At 33.8% G+C, this 17,114-nt stretch overlaps 1 protein-coding gene across 1 annotated transcript in view; it reads left to right on the top strand.

The window, feature by feature from the left end:
- Positions 1–4,359, top strand: part of LOC135834827 (pH-sensitive chloride channel 2-like) — a 39,059-nt gene extending 34,700 nt beyond the window's left edge. Inside the window, exons 8-9 of the mRNA XM_065348799.1 lie at positions 2,159–2,330; positions 3,904–4,359. Coding sequence (XP_065204871.1) covers positions 2,159–2,330; positions 3,904–4,116 — 385 coding nt within the window. The 3' untranslated portion in view covers positions 4,117–4,359. The remainder of the gene's footprint in view (positions 1–2,158; positions 2,331–3,903) is intronic.
- Positions 4,360–17,114: the final 12,755 nt, after the last annotated feature.

The following is a 17,114-nucleotide window of genomic DNA, read 5'->3' as shown; positions in this document are numbered from 1 at the left end:
AAGAAAATAGGCACTTTACTCACCTAAAAATCCAACCAGGAAAAGTGAATTGATAAAAGAAATGTTGAGCAGAAACGTACAAAAAATTTGGAAAATGAAATGCAGAGAAATATCAAATAGACAACGCTTTTAAACAAAGCAGCATTAATTTTTTAAAAATCCAGCACTAATGGAAATGAATCCAGAAAAATATTTACAATCAGAAAAAAAAACTGTTAGGTATATACACACTAATCTACAAAAAATAATGTCCAAAGCAAAGTCTAGAAAATGATACAGATTGCTCCACGAGACCGTCAGGCGTCACACAATCAAAATGGAAACCGTTACATAAAGTATTAAGCAACAGCAGCAACAAAACCACACAAAAACAGAATTTAGAACACAATATTTTGAAAAATATTTACAAAAAACTCCTTACTTTGGCACAAAAAAGTAAAATATTATGTTCACAATTGCCAAAACAATAACATCAGCACACTTTCAAAGCTGATGCAATACAACTGCTGCTTTGACACGTATTCAAAAAAAAAAAATGGCGCAGATTATTCCATACAACTGCCACGCAATCAAAATGGAAACCGTTATTTATAAAACAAAGTACTAAGCAACAGCAACAACAAAACCGCACAAAAACGGAATTCAGAACAGAATATTTACAAAAATATTCATAAATGAACTCCTTACTAGTTACTTTGCCACACAAAAAAGTAAATCTTTACAAAAACAGCACACAATAAGGTAAATCTTTACAAAAATAATGACATCAGAACACTCTCAAAGCTGATGCAATACACAATTGCTTTGTCACGTATTCAAAATGGAACTGGATCAATATTAAACAAAGCACAACGCAGAATATGGTAGCTGAAACACAACCACATGAAACAGCAAACAGATCTAAAAACACACTGATCAAAGATGCATGTTTGTTAACCAGCAACCTACTACCTGGCATTTCTTTGTGTAGAAATCTGACGCCATAGCGCATCAAGGTCGCAACACACAGACGAAGTAGATGCGCGCGCACCGCGAGTTATTATTAACGGCGCTACGTGTGTTTTGTGTTGAACTGCGCAACGAGGCAGACGCGACGTTGCCAACATCACAATTAGACAATGAGCGTTGAAAATGGAATGCTGAAGTACCTATCTACATGATTCGACGACGTTGTGCAGACTGTTATGCTTTCGGAGGGTCAGTTTAGGTGTTCCATTTTCAGAAATGCGAACGCACTGCGAGTTACGAGTATTATAATAACGACAATTTGTGTGGCGTGTGTTGAACTGCGCAACGAGGCAGACGCGACGTTGCCAACATTACAATTAGACAATGAGCAACGCGTATTAAAAATGGAATGGAGAAGTACCTACCTACATGATTTGACAACGTCGCGTCACACAGACTGTTTGTTATGCTTTCAGAGTCAGTCAGATGCTCAGTTTAGGTGTCCATGTTCAGAAATGCGATAAGTAACGGATACAGTAAGCAACATAGTTGGAAGTTATTCAGGAATGTGAAGGTTAATTGCTGTTGCTAAGCAAGTCCTCCGTTGCCAGCAGTCAGTAAATGTTTTCACTGCTGTGCTTGAATGTTGGAGGCTCAGTTAGGGTATTACAGTTTATTGTAAGACAACAGTTCACTACAAAAACAAGTTCTCGTTACAGTTGTGAGCTCTTTATTTCTGTACCTACTTCAAGGTCGGGGGCTCAAGTTAGGTAGTTGACAAGAGGCTCAGTTAGGTGTTCAGTTCAAGTATGAGACAGTGTTGATTATGATTGTTCGTTACGAAGCATTGAAGCAAGTTCCCCACCAAAATTCGCTGAAAATTAAATAGCAGTTTTATTTGATTAGATTTTGAATCGTTATAACATATAAATAGGTAGGTACTCGTTTTTTCAACTGACACTCTCTGATTTGAATGAAACCAAGCTAGATTGAAACAGCATACAAAATTTTAAGAACCAAAACATTCTTTTAGAAGGGCCAAAATCAAAATCCTTCTCCATTTTCGAATTAAATGTTCAAATATCCATTTCTGGAGTCATTTTGCCCAAAAAAGAAATCAGCACTGGGGGCAAGGGAAGGAAAAAATGGAAAATTTTCAATCTTCCACAGTACTTCGATCATTTTAAAATTCATTTCGAGTAATTTTCAGGGGACAAGCTGAGTTGAAGAAACGGACCAGTAAATATATCTTGAAATCATCAATAGCTCCACCAAAAGAAGCCCTGAAGCCAAGACGAAGATCACTGTCATGTCCAAGTTCACCCACCACTCGCTGGGAAAACCCCTTGAAGAGGGTTGTCAACAATGAACTCACAGTAAAAGTAAGCAACAAGCATGCAACATTGCAGCACGTTGTCATCATTCTTCGAACTAAGAGCCATTTTTAAAATTGTATTTCTATGCGATTAATTAATGAATCAAAAAATCTCTGAGAAATAAATTTTTCAAATAATGGCTCTTTTAACATGTGCTCCACATTTTTCCCAATACAGACAAAAATTGTAGAATTTGAATGTTGATTTTTCAGAAATATCGAGCTTGAAAAAAAAGCAAACAGGCCCAAACGAAACGAGGGCGAAAACTTTCGGGAATTAGTTTTTTTGGTATGTGAAAAAGCAATGTTTTTTTAGGTGAGGAGTTTGAGTTTTTTGATTTTAAAATTTTCGAATTTGAATTATGATTTTTCAGAAATTTTAATTTCGAAAAATAAAAGCAAACACGCCCGAACGAAGTAGGGGGCAAGATCTATCAAAGATTTGAATATCGAGAAGTAAAAAAACGTTCATTTTTTATGTAAGGAGTTCATTTTTTCATTCAAAATTTTTTTAAGCGTGAATAATGGATTTTTAGAAAGTTTGATTTTGAAAAAGAAAGCTTATCGTTGTCAAAATTTGTCAGCTCTATCAAAATTTTTCGACTTTATCAAAATTTTTCGAATTTTTCAAAATTTGACAACTCTGTTGGAGGAGGTCTCAATCCCTGGTTTCGATTTCGAAATTTTAAAATTTAAATGTATGTATTTAGAAATCTCAAGAAGGCAATAATTTTCGAAAATTCGTATTTTGAAAGGAGAAAGAGCTTTGTGTTTTTTTTCGTGAGGAGTTTTTAGAACTTGAATGATGGCTTTTTAGAAATTTCAACTTTTAAAAAGAGAGGCGAACAGTCCCGAACGAACTGAGTGCAAAAGCTTTCGAAAATTTGTATTTTGGTAACTGAAAAATCAATGTTTTTTTTTTAGGTAAGCCAGCTCTCCACGCAAGCTCTCCTCTTCCCCCCACCACACACACAAAACAAATTAACAGTCTTTTTCACAGAAAAGTTTTCAAAAAAAATTGAAATTGGAAGACATTTTTTTACAAAGTATTTTTTAATTTCAATCAAAATTATGAAAAAAAAAACAATTACAAAGTTTTTCATTTTTTCGCCATCTTTTTGCCTGAAATTACAACTTTTTCACTACTTTCACCTCTTCCGGCCACTACCCGTTAAAAACCCTAGTGAGGAGTGCGAAGAGTTTGATTTTTTTGGTTTGAAAATTTTAAACAAGCTCAAACGAAGTGAGGGCCGAAATTTTCAAAAATGTGTAATTCATGTTCCAAAAAAGTCGACAAAATAGATTCTTTATCAACTCTAAAAAATTTTAAAATTCGACGACTTTTTCAAAATTTGACAACGGATGGGGGGGGGGCTTACCCCTCTTACTCCAACTCTCCATCTCGTCAATCAACTCATACCTTCGCAAAAAAGGTCCTTTTTTTCTGTAAAACTCTCGACTAAAAATCGCAAACACACAATTCTCCCGAGACCAATGACCACACACAACGAGTTAGAATTTACAACATCTTAATTTACAATACTCGACTGACCACCGAATTTTATTCTTTACTTTCGCAGAGTCTGTCAGATTTGGAAATCTCGCTGCCTCTATCCGAATTAAAAACGATGCGAAAAGAAATGCTGGAAATATCGGAGAAACCAGCACCACCACCGACCACAATGAGCTGGCAAGATATTGCTGTATGGATGGATAAAAAAAGTCGATTTGTCTTTCCTTTAAGTTTCCTGGTGTTCAATATCATCTACTGGGGGTTTCTGTGTATTGCGTGACCTCGCAAGCTTTCGAGCAGAATTTTTTTGGTTACCAAAATATTCGAGTGTACCTAGTTCTTTTTTTTTACTATAGATATACCTACCTAGTGTACAATAGTATGCAAATTACCTAAACACTTTCCTCTTCTATTACCAACCCACCAAATGTTTTTTTTTGGAATATTATTTAGCAGCCAAATTTTTGTTGATTATAAACATATGTAAAATACCTATCTAATAAATGATATATTTTATAATCGACTCAAATATGTTTGATGCATGAATTTTCAACGATTTTGAAAACGAATTCTCATCATTTTTCGCTGCTTTGACGACAAATGAGTCTGTGAAATATTTTCTTCAATCTAAAAAATTCTAATAAAACGATACCCAAACTCGAAGGTCACCGATTTATTTCTAAACACACAAACATTTCAAAATTCCACCCCACCAACTTCATCTTACAAATTTATGCATCTTTAAAATCCACACTTAATTCGATCCAAACCTCAACATCGTCCCGGATTACCGCATCTCTTCTTCTATTCTTACAATTGTGTGCAATTTTCACCCACTACGAGCTTTCAGCTAAGCTCATGCCACGACTCGGAGGAAAGCAACTGTATAAACCTGCCTCACTTAAAAATCCCACGCAGGCACTGGCTTAATTTCCACCTTTCAGCACAAAGCTGCGAGTCAGATCCGGCAGCACGATTTGGTAAAAAAAAAAGCAACATTCCATTAGCTTTTCGCCATAAAACAAAAACAATCCGGTCAATTTTACAATACATTACTCTGGCACGATGTGAAAATACATTTCCATTTTTCATCTAGCTCGCCAACGCGTACCTAGGTCAAAATGCTAAATCGTATTCATATTTCTATCTCCATCGACATCGCAACGCAACAACCTTACATTTTACGCAAATGAACATCGCTATACTATAAAGCTCTAGATTCGTCGAATCGCGAGAGAAGAAGTGAAATCGAGAAAAAGAAGGAGAGAGAAAGAGAAACGCTCAAAAACACCTTGGTAACTTTTCCCCATTTCTTTGTTTGCAGTTGCATCTGTATAAGTATAGCGATTCGTGTTCGTGTCGTTAGCAGAGAGTTGGAGTTTTTTTTTTTAGTATTTCATACACTTGACAGAATCGATAATTTTTAAGCACCGTTGGCGTTAAAATAAGAGAAAAACTTATTGCAAATATCTGTCCAAAGAAGCAATAACCTAGTTTGGAAACAAGTTGCAAATTAAATTGCAGCTGGCAGGTGAAACTCTGTACGCTTCAATGCACTCGTTCCTTACCTGCATAAAATTACTTCGGAGTAATATGATTTAAACGAGTCCGTAACTCATTCCTTTTCTTTATACTTATTCTCTCGTTGTTGAAACTTTTTATTATGTAGATATGAAAATGAATTTTGAAACAGTAACCTCGATTTGAACTTTTTTTTTTGCTTTTTTTAAAGGTCTACCTATTCATCATATTGCGGAGATTTTTACGTTTATAAAAGGACCGAAAAAAAAGAAAATTGCTGAGATGGGACTTTTTGGCTCATTACATTTAAGTAAGGACATGCAATAAATCGGATGAAAAAAATGATCTGTTGAAATTGTATACAACTGGGTGGAATTTTAGGCAATTTTACCACTGACTGTAGGTTCTTGGAAGTTAAGTTTGGCAAATTACCTACTGGTAATGTTTGAAGTAATTTTGGTAAATGACTGGTAATCTATGTAAATTACTGGTAATTATGGTAAAATATTATTTGAAAGTCAAATCCCAATCCAAATTTTGAAACAGTTCCAAATTAGAATACCCCCAAAAAATATTGCACTTCATCAAAGTTGAACACTTCTGACGATGCACTGACCAGATTTGATACACTCTGCCTATTCCCAAATTATCTCAGTTAGTCTGCATTTCTGCAACATTATGAATTGCAAGAATATACATTTTTTCAAAAGTTTCCTGATCAAATCCGAGTAATTTTAATTGATGTATATGAACCGTTAACCATGGTAAGTACTTAAATTACATAGTGAGTTTAATAAATTACTGGTAAGTTTTGAGTAATTTTAGCAAATGACTGGTGATCTTGGTAAACAGTTTGTCATGATGGTAAAATATCATCTGATAGTCAAATCCCATTCGAAATTCAAGTTCAGTTGTCAAGTTCGAATACCCACCAAAAAAATCAATTTCATCAAAGTCGCACACTTCTGAAGACACTTACCAGAATTGATACACTTTGCATGTTCCCAAATGAGTTCAGTTATTCTTATTCCAGCACCTCATGGATTGCAGGAAGACGGATTTTTCAGAATTTTCCTGATCAAACAATTTTAATCAGTAAATAAACCGTCAATCATGGTAAATTATAAAGTACCTAGGTGAGTTTGGTAAATTGCTGTCAACTTTGGTAAATGACTGGTAATATTGGTAAACTACTGGTAATTTTTGTAAATTGCTGGTAATATTGGTAAATTACTGGTAACTAATTTTGGTAAATTACAGGTGATTTTGGTAATTCTACAAAAATGGGCAGTTAGGAGCATTGTAGGTAAAAAAAGGGGGGAAAGTACAAAAAACAATTTTCAAAAACTAGAAATTCTGCCTATTCAAAAACTTTATCAAGTCCAGGCAATTGACTATATATGTACAAAGGAATAGGTCCAAATTTAGAGTTTATGTGAATGAGAGGGGGAGGAAAATTGATAACACCGTTGCTCCCCTACCTAGGTACCAAGGAGACAGATCTGATGCTCAGCCTCTGTGGTGTTTGCCGAAGCTGTTTAATGCAGTGATGAGTAGAGGTTTGGGCTCTTGGCTGGCACTAGTCCGGTGGTTATTGGAGAGTGAAAACACCTTACGGACTACTGGGTAGTATTACGTCACATGTCTGCCTTTTGTTTGCTTATAGTATATGAGGTCCTGTTATTCTGCTGTAGATGCACTCATTTCTATTCTAGGATGATAAATGAATTTGTCGTTAAACTTTCCTGTGTGTTCATTACTTTTAGCTTTTAGTTTTGTTTTATACTCTTTCATTTGCTTAATATGTATTTATTTTTTATTTTTTGGTTTGTTTTGTTTGTTTCTCTTTCTTTTTTTCTGTCCTCCTTCAATCTGTTAATTTTCTTTTCACATGAACAATGTTACCGAGGCCCCCTCGCTCCCATAATTGCGCATAGGGGGGTATATTTTGTAATTTCGAAATATTTTTAGAAATACAGTGGAACCTCAATAACTTGAAACTCTTTAACTCTAAAACCTCTATTAGCTGAACCATCTCCATTCCCCTTGAAATCTCCATAACACTCAATGTTAACTTTACTCGGATAAGTTGAAATTGACTATACAAACCAGTCGCAACTCAAAGCTAAAATTTTGCAGAAAATAGCGAGAAAGCCTCTATAAGTCATACGTTGTTGGGCGTTTACCTCTATAACTCAAATATTTTTCAATTCATACTTCTATCTTTCATGCACTTACATATCTCAGTTGTAACTCTAAGCTAAACTTTTGCCAAAAATAGTGAGAAAGCCTCTATAAGTGGTACGTTGTCTGGAGTTTACCTCTATAACTCAAATATTTCAATTCATACTTCTATCTTTTATACACTTACATATTTCTTAAGTCATTCATTTTGTAAGACCTCCACAGAACTCCCTCAAAATCTTACCTGCATAACTCAAAATTAATTATCTCGAAAACTTCTATAAGCCGAATGAATGACCATTCCCCTTGGATTTCAAGTTATTGAGGTTCCACTGTAAATAAATATTGATTGAATTTTGGTAAATTACTGGTATTTTTGGTAAATTACTGGTAATTGTGGTAAAATATCATCTGAAAGTTGAATCCCAATCAAAATTCAAGTTCAGTTTCAAGTTTGAATCACCAGAAAAATCAATTTCATCGAAGTTGCACACTTCTGAAGACACAATTTACCAGCATTGACACACTTTGCATGTTCCCAAATGATTTCAGTTATTCTTATTCCAGCACCTCATGAATAATTGCAGGAAGACGGATTTTTCAGAATTTTCCTGATCAAACAATTTTAATCAATGGATGAACCGTCAATCATTGTAAATTACAGAGTAGGTACCTGGGTAAGTGCTGGTAATTTTGGTAAATTACTGGTAATTTTGGTAAATTACTGGTAATTTTGGTAAATTACTGGTAATTTTGGTAAATTACTGGTAATTTTGGTAAATTACTGGTAATTTTGGTAAATACTGGCAATATTGGTAAATTACTGGCAATTTTGGTAAATTACTGGCAATTTTGGTAAATTACTGGCAATTTTGGTAAATTACTGGCAATTTTGGTAAATTACTGGTAATTATGGTAAAATATCGTCTGAAAGTCAATTCCCAATACAAATTCGAAATCAGTTTCAAATTCGAATAAGGAATATATATTACTTCATCAAAGTTGCACACTTTTGACAATGCAACTTACCAGAATTGATGCTTACACTCTACTAGTTCCCAAATGATTTCAGTTATTCTGGCACCTTATGGATCGCAGGAATATGAATTTTTTTAAATTTTCCTGATCAAACAATTTCAATCAATGAATGAACTGTTATAAAAAATTCTAAATCAATAATTTTGGTTACAGTTACCTATACCTAGTTACGGTTTTAGGCTAATATTTTTAGTGGTTAAAATCCATTTCAGTTAAAAATTACAATTACATTTTACCATCCCTGGTTTTCATCGTCATTTTGTCATCTTCTTTGTTTTAATTATGTAGTACTTAAGTATTTAGTTTGCTTTAATTTTCAAATGGGTCTTCTCTGTTTTATGTTAGTTAAGAATTCTTTGGTCTTGAAATTTTTTTCCCCCTAAAAAAAATCAAAATGTGAAAAAATACATCAAAATTATTCACTTTGAAGGTCCGTTTATGTAAATTGTTTTCATTTTAGTTGTTTTGGTTCGTTTCTTTTTTGATTTTTTTTCAAAAAAATTGTCATGTCCAGACTATTGCACTACTGAGGAATAGTCTGGAAAAAAATGACAAATTTTCAAAAATTTGCAGTGAGAAGCCTGCTGCATTTTTTTCCTAAATTTTTCCGCCAAAACATTATTTAAGGGAGCAAGTAATTTGAAAGCCTCCCTGAAAATTTTTTTTTATCAGTTTTCAGAACACAATTCGCTAATGAAAAAAAAGTGTGCAGACTATCTACCCTTTCCCCTACATCTGCGAATTGGCGATAAGTTCAAGGGATCAATTCGATTGCATGTGAATATGAAGTGAAAATCTATTAAACTTTTTTTTTTTTTTTTTTTCAGGGAAAATTATTTGGGAATTAATTTGAGTACAGCCAACTTTTCAAGTACCTGAGTAATTGGATTAATATCATTATCAAAGTGTCAAGAGCATTTTAAACTACCCGAAATCAGCAATCTAATAATACGCGCTCTCTCCATCAAATGAAACCAGCAGTTATCATTTCTGACATTTTTGATTAAATGGTGAACAAAACTTTCAGATGGAAAGTAGACTTTTTCATTGGTTACAATCTAAAAACCGGTAAGTATCACAAATGAAAAAATAATTCTGAAATGGAAATCCTCGAAACATGCAACATAAGATTTAAGGCGTAGAATAAGCAACTTATCATACAAATGCGCTGCAGTAATTGCCAGTAAGCGAAATTGAAGGGGCTAGAATCGACATTGAAATACTGCATTTTTTTTTCTAGTTGGCGATAAGTAACTAAATGGAACACAAAACCAAAAGGAACATTTTCATTCTGCAATTTCAGCGTCTAAGATGTTCAAGTGGGCGAATGGAGAAGTAGACTAGAATATTGGACAATAAACGCTCGAGGATGGTGATACAAAATTTCTTTTGATCAATTTTAGGATGGTCTAGGAGTAAAATGTAACCAACTGATATTTGTTATCAGTCATGTTGATCACTGCCAACAATGACCCCACTTCGAGGACCCTTAGCTCAGCTCCCTGGACGAGGGGGGGGCTCAAAATTTTTCTCGATGGTTTCCAATTCAAAGCAAACTATCCCACTAATTTTCGTCAAAATTAACGATGTTTTTTTCGACCCACCTTAACGAATATTCTCAGAATTGAAATTTTCCCTGGGTACTTATTCAACTTTCAACTCATCATTAAAATTTAGAAAAATATTTCGACATTTTCGCATCACGATTCATCCTACTCGTAATTTTCAACTAAACATAGAACGTTTCGAAATTTAGTCGAGTATATTATACATAGATGGAAGCACTTGTACTCGCCATTCCTATCTTTCTGTATCTTCAACTTCATACACAATAATATATCCGCCTTTTAAACCCTTTCTCGAGAATTGAAATCATTTCCTCATTTGGAATCGAGTCTGTTCCTTTGCCACATATTTAAGAACTACCAAACCCCCTACACATATTATCTACCTGCTTATGTAGTACATCTACCTATAAATTAAAACACGATTGTTCAACTTACTAATACTCGTTAAAATATTAAAAACATCTCCAACACAATAATTCTCAAACGAGAACGAGCGGATTTCACTCGAGAATAAATTCATTCTCGGTTCGCCGTTAATATCTGCCAGAAATAAGGGACATGAAGGTGAAGCGCAATTATTGTTTTGTTTGGAGCCTTCCTTTCCTTTCCTTTCTATTGGTGTATATATATGCAATACCTCTCTACTAGTACCTATGAGGATTAAGGAGCCAACAAACGTTCAGTATATTTCCTACATTTCAACGTTGCTTTGCATATGTCATCCTCATCCTGCACCCAAACCTTATCCTATAATATAAGTACTTATATGCTGCGAGAGCAACATTCAAAACACTTACTCCGAGAGAAGCTCGATGTCTACCACCTTTTGAACGCAGACTGTCGTATTAACAATTAAATACAGCGAATAAATAATTACTTAATACCTGCAGCTTTCGATGCCCGCAGCTGTGTCTCAAAACTTTATACGAATTTAACCCTTTTTCTTCTCGTCGTTGTGCGTCGTGTGTCCGATAAAGTGGATTATTATTCGCGGTTTCTATTAATATTACTACCACGTAATATCTAACAATCGTGTATCTCGCGTATGTAACATTTAATCCCAAACAATCAGTTCGTTAGTTATTTAACAATCTCGCGCGCTCTCTCCTTTTGACCAAATACTACAATAACGTATAGATATGGTACACAGTAGGTACATCGACATATATGCATATACTCTGTAATACACCAAAACGAGAGAATATACAGCATTCATTTTATACACAACCCATATGCCCACTCTCAACCTCTTTCATCCTCCTGCTACACCACAGCGTAATTCCCAAATACCTACATACAAATCTCACCCAAGACCTATCTATACCAATACCACCATTGCCATTGTGAGATGTCGAAAAATGCAACAATATTACAATGTATCCGCACATATTCAACATCGTACGCGATTATTTCCGACTCTGTATGTACATCCTGACTTGCCTCATCGTCTCTCGTTTAACCCTTTTTTCCTCCTTTACAGCGGGGAAATTTGTACATCCTGTGCACCTTTTGAAATAATACAAAATTTACACACATAGAGATATATACCTGCTGAAAATTCCATTGCATATACGAGTACATGTTCAAAAATTTATCCTAATCATACGGTGTATTATGTTGCAATTTCAATCATCCTCGTTAGGCAACTTGTATTGCATTCGTGTATGATAGGTTGCATATCTGGAGCTATTTGAGGAATTGAGGGATTTTTTTCTTTACAAATATGGGCGTGTGGGGTATCAAAATAACTGTTACGATTAGCTGGTTTAGATAGGATGAGTAATAGAAACAGGAAACGTGAAGGGAATAATTGATGGAGGTTGTAGCGGCTCTCCATAAGAAGTACCCAGCTATACTCATTTTAAAGTTACCTACCAGAAATCTTTATTATTTTCTGTTATCATTCATTGTTATTGAATATACCTAATCATCTTTTTTTAATTTTTCCAATTTTGTATGTAGTTACTAACCATTATGGTATCTACAAATTGATGACGCTGGTGGTAAAACACAGACTCAAGCCAGAAACTCATATCAACGACAAATCATCTGTAAGTAAAACTGTGATATACATAGATCCGAGAGAAGAAAATCTTTTCACGACTTCAATTCCATCAACTTCTTGGATTTCAGGTGGGATTGTGTGTATTAGGCTTACCAACAGAAAATACAGTAATAACAAACATTTCTGGTAACTTTAGAACGAGAGCCCGAGTATTTCTTATAAAGAGCCACCACAGTTAGCTTCTTAATTATCATCTTTGTTTTTGTCCTGTTGATCAGTAAACAGTGACCACTTGTATACAATTAAGCGTACCTTTAGTCGTAACTATACCCATGTGGTAGTAAGGTCCAAGACAGTGATCACATAGTCTACAAATGTCTGTATTCTCTGCCAATTATTTCCAAATATGAGTTCATAGACCAATGACCATACAAATAAGATTACTTTTGATGTAAAATTCGACGATTTTTAAAAGGAATTGGTTACATGGCATGGCTCATTAGGTTGAACTTGAAATATGAGGCTCATTTACATAGACTAGCAAGACTAGCTGACTCTGACAGTCAAAAAACAAAAAAACCAGAATTTTTTCCGTTACAATAACGAAACAATAAACGAAAACGGAATTTCCTACAAAAGAAACAATAACGAAATTATAACATTACAAAAAATCTGTATGCTATAACAAAACAAAAAACGAAAAAAATTCTGTTATTTTTTCGTTATTTTTCCGTTTTTTTTTTGCTTTTTTTCTTTAATTTTTTGGGCAAAATGATTAAAAAATCATTAATCAATAAAAAATTGAAAAAGTTGGTTTTTGCCCTCGCTTCCCTCGGGCTATTTGCTCTTCTTTTCCCTCATTAAAAACTTATTGTTTATACATTCAAGAAATGTTTAAAGTTTGAATCAGAAAAATAAACTCTTCCCTTCATATTCATAAAGAAACCTTTTTTTTTACTTCTCAAAATATTATCAAATTTTTAAAAGTTTTTGGCCTCGCTTCACTCGATTTAAAAAAAAAAAATCATTCAAATTTTAAAATTTTGAAGCAAAATAATAAACTTTTTATAAGTAACTGATCACACAAAAAAATGTCGTTTTTATGCCTCTCAAAATACGGTTACTGATTTTCAAGAGCTTTTGCACTCAGTTTGCTAAGGCTTGTTTGCTTTTCTCTTTTCATTTTGGATTAAAAAAAAAATCATTCGAATTCTATTGCTTTTATGCCTCCTGGAATACTAATTTTTGAGAGCTTTTGCCCTCGCTTTACTCGGTCCTATTTGCCTTTCTTTATCATTTTCAATTTTTAAACAAAAAAAGAATATTCAAATTTCAAAATTTTAAAGCTAATAGTAATACCTACCTATGAAATATTTACAATCGAAATTGAAGAATTCGAGTTAAATTTGATTTTAAGCAAACATGATGTGATATTCATTCATCAATTTTAAAATTGCTAATAACTTCACGTTTTGTTTTTTTTCTGGTTAAAATTGAAAAATTGGAATAAAATTTAACATTTTTTTGCAAAAATTTGGCTAAGAACTTGAACGTAAATTTTGACACCCCCCCTCCTTCAAAAAATTTCATAAGTGCTCGAAAATGACCTGCTGAAGCCTGAAAGTCGTACTAAAGTCCTATTTATTCATTTTTAAATAATTTTGTTAGACACCCTAAAAAATAGAAGTACTGACAACTGGAAAAATTTCATAAAAATAACTGCATAAAAAGGCTCAATTGACATAAAAGTTCACCTATTTAAAAAAATTGTGCAAAAATTGAGAAAAGGGCTTCAAAGTTGGAATGAAATTGCATAAAATTACTGAGAAATGAAGGTACACTTTAGGTATACTGCCCAAGTGTCCAACCTTGTACTTTTTTCAGTTTTTACTTTTTTTCAGAGAAACCCCCAATTTGCGCATTTTTGTGCAATGACGAAAAACGAAACGAAATAACGGAAAAACAAAATGATGTAATAACGTTAAATGAAAAGCATAACGTAACAGAATTATCTGTGCAACAAAATAACAGAAAAATAACGTAACAAAAATTTCATTAAATCTGAAACGTAACAATGTAATGTAACGAAAAAATTTTTGTTATGACAACACTGCAGTCCTTCCCTAGTTTTCCTTCTTTATACCTCGTTGATTCTACATAGTTTTCCTTCGTCAGTCCAGCTAAGACTCCGGTAGGTTTTTTGATTGGGAAGATGAGGGCAAGATCAGATGAGAGTTTAGCTTTGTGATGAGGTTCAATTTTGAAGTATGCTGTCACACATATACTACAACTGTGATGTCATAGTGGGGCTTACATCCTTCCTTATCATTTTTATTATCAGGGTGGTATCTGGTGCTGCTGCGGTTATACTCTGGCTGTTTGGACCACACATTGATAGGTGTTCACATCCACTAGTGTTGCCTTTACTTGTGGGACATGTGTATCCTTGTACCAAATTAGCGGCTGATCTGCAACAGGGGCCTTTAGGGTGCTGGAACTCACAGTCCATCTATTCCATCTCAATTTCAACAACTTGATCAACTTATTAATGTAGAGCTGATTATGACAAATAGTGGTGTCAATTAAAAATCGATTTAATCGAAAATCGATAAAATTGGCCTCAAATCATCGATTTTTTGCCGATTTTTTGATCAGCCAATTTTTTCGATTCCAATTTTAATTTTACAAGAATTGATTATTTCAATTTTTTCAAAAAATACGAGAGAATTAGTTGAAAATGATCTGAAAAAAAACAAACTTAGTTAAAAAATCCTGCAAAGATTGAAAAATCAATAAAATTTTCACTGGAAATTGCAACTTTTTCATTAACGTAAATTTACTGTTGAAAACTCTAGAAATTTCAAAACACATTCAATCATTCATTCAAGAAATCTTTTAAAAAATTTCATATTATTATATTATTCATGTATGTGTAGGTATTTAATATAAAGTAAAACATATTTGGGCAATTAAGTTTATACGACTAATGAGGTTGTATTTTTGTTTGTTTACAGTTCTATGCAGCAACAGAGTGAGCCAAATGACCAAAACTTACAATGATATCGAAGCGGTAACACGGTTACTCGAAGAAGTAAGTATTCGTCAATCGTTTCCTTGTAATGAATTAAAGCTTCGCATACGAAAAAAATCAAAAATTGGAAAAAATTGATTATACAGATTTGATTATTTTTGGGCCGATTTTTTTGAAAACGATTTTTTCAAAACATTGAAAATCAATTTTCAAAATCGATGTTTTTTTAACTTGTCAAAGTGTTTCAGATACTCCCTTCTAGGTGATGTTGTGCAATGGTGTCCTTTTTAGTAGTAACAACAAACTTTCCCCTTCTGCCTGCAGGCAAGACTCCACTGGTTGGTAGCCACTGAGTGGGGTCCTTGCTCCTGACTGTCTCTGCTGTGAACCTGATTAGGACTCATGCAGGCTCCTTTCCATCCTAGTTTAAGATTGTATGTTTTTATGTTTAATTTAAAAAAATGTGGAAATGTATTAATCTGTCAGGGACGTGTGAAGTGGGACTTGTACTTCCCTAGTGACAAAATATGAGAGCGTTTCCGCTAGCGACTTTTTAGGACCACTTCGCTATAGCGTTTCCGCTAGCAGATAGTGAAAACGCTCTACAAGGTATGCTATTCACTGTAGGGGGTAATGTGTAGCTGGAACATGTAACCAAACAAAAGAAAAAGATTCCTTCTGTGACAAAACTACAACCACAATTAACAGAAATACGAATGTGTAGGCTAGGCGCCTAGGTAGTATGTTGTAGTTGCACAGAAAAGTCATTATCTCCCCCTTACACTCCAACTGACGAGTGATGAAACCTGTTTTCTTCTCTACTTTCTCTGGGAGGTTTAGTTTGGTTCTTGCTGATCTCCTCCTACCCCGCATATCTGGTACTGACATAGGGATGTTTGTCAACTTCATTTACAGGAGTACACCACTAGTGCAGGTTTAGAAATTGGTATTAGATTAAGCATATATGGCAATTGATCCTTGTTCAGGGAGGTAATTTTTTTTGATCAATTTCGAGAAATTTATCCACCTAAACTTATGTATGTGTAGCCAATAATTTTTCAAATTTTTTGAGATGTGTTTAAACAGTATGTGATATGTTTATGATAGTGAAATATTTTTTTAAAAAAGAAATTGATCATTTGTGAAACATTTCCAGCAAAAAGAAAAACATGCTGCTTTTCATGGGTTTCTGAAACTGAAAGTGCTTCACACTAAAAAAAAGATATGAAGAGTGATATTCCAAAACTCGCTTTGTCCATTTTTATCAAAGTTGGGTTTTCAGTGGTACCTGGTAGATGAAGTATTAACTCACATTCTTACATCATCAACCTACCAAAATGAGGTGTTAAACGCACCTAAATAGCCAATTCACTAAAAATTAAAAAAAAACAATGTTCCAAAACGCGCTTTATCCATTGTTATTGAAATTTTTTCAGCAGTATTTAGTGGATGAAATATATACCTACACTCCTACATCATAAATCCACCCAAATAAAGTGCTAAACTCGCCTAAAAAGCCAATTTACCCGTTTAAAGGGAAACTGTTTTTCCTCTCTCCTGAAAAGTTGTGAAAATGGACAAAGCGAGTTTTGGAATATCACTCTTCATATGTACTTACTTAATCGCATACCTAAGCACATATATCCACACAATCATTAAGAGGAAAAGACAAGCGATTTGGGGTACATAGCAGTCAAAATTTTCAGGTGTTTTTGAGTCAAAAACAATCTTCAAATTTTTGTCCCAAAAAATTGTAATAAATGGACAACAGTTTCACTTGAATTTAAAGGCACACAAAATCCTCACAAAAAAAGGATAGAGCTTTGAAATTCGCATTATCGGCTAATTCCTAATTCCTTGGATTTTTTAGTCAGAAAACTGTAATTTTATTTTTATCCAAAACTAAAGACTCAATAAATAAAATTTTTCAG

Source organism: Planococcus citri, chromosome 1 (assembly GCF_950023065.1).
Source record: "Planococcus citri chromosome 1, ihPlaCitr1.1, whole genome shotgun sequence".
Lineage (NCBI taxonomy): Eukaryota > Metazoa > Arthropoda > Insecta > Hemiptera > Pseudococcidae > Planococcus > Planococcus citri.
Note: the sequence above shows the minus strand (reverse complement) of the source record. Positions and strands in the feature narration are given on the sequence as shown.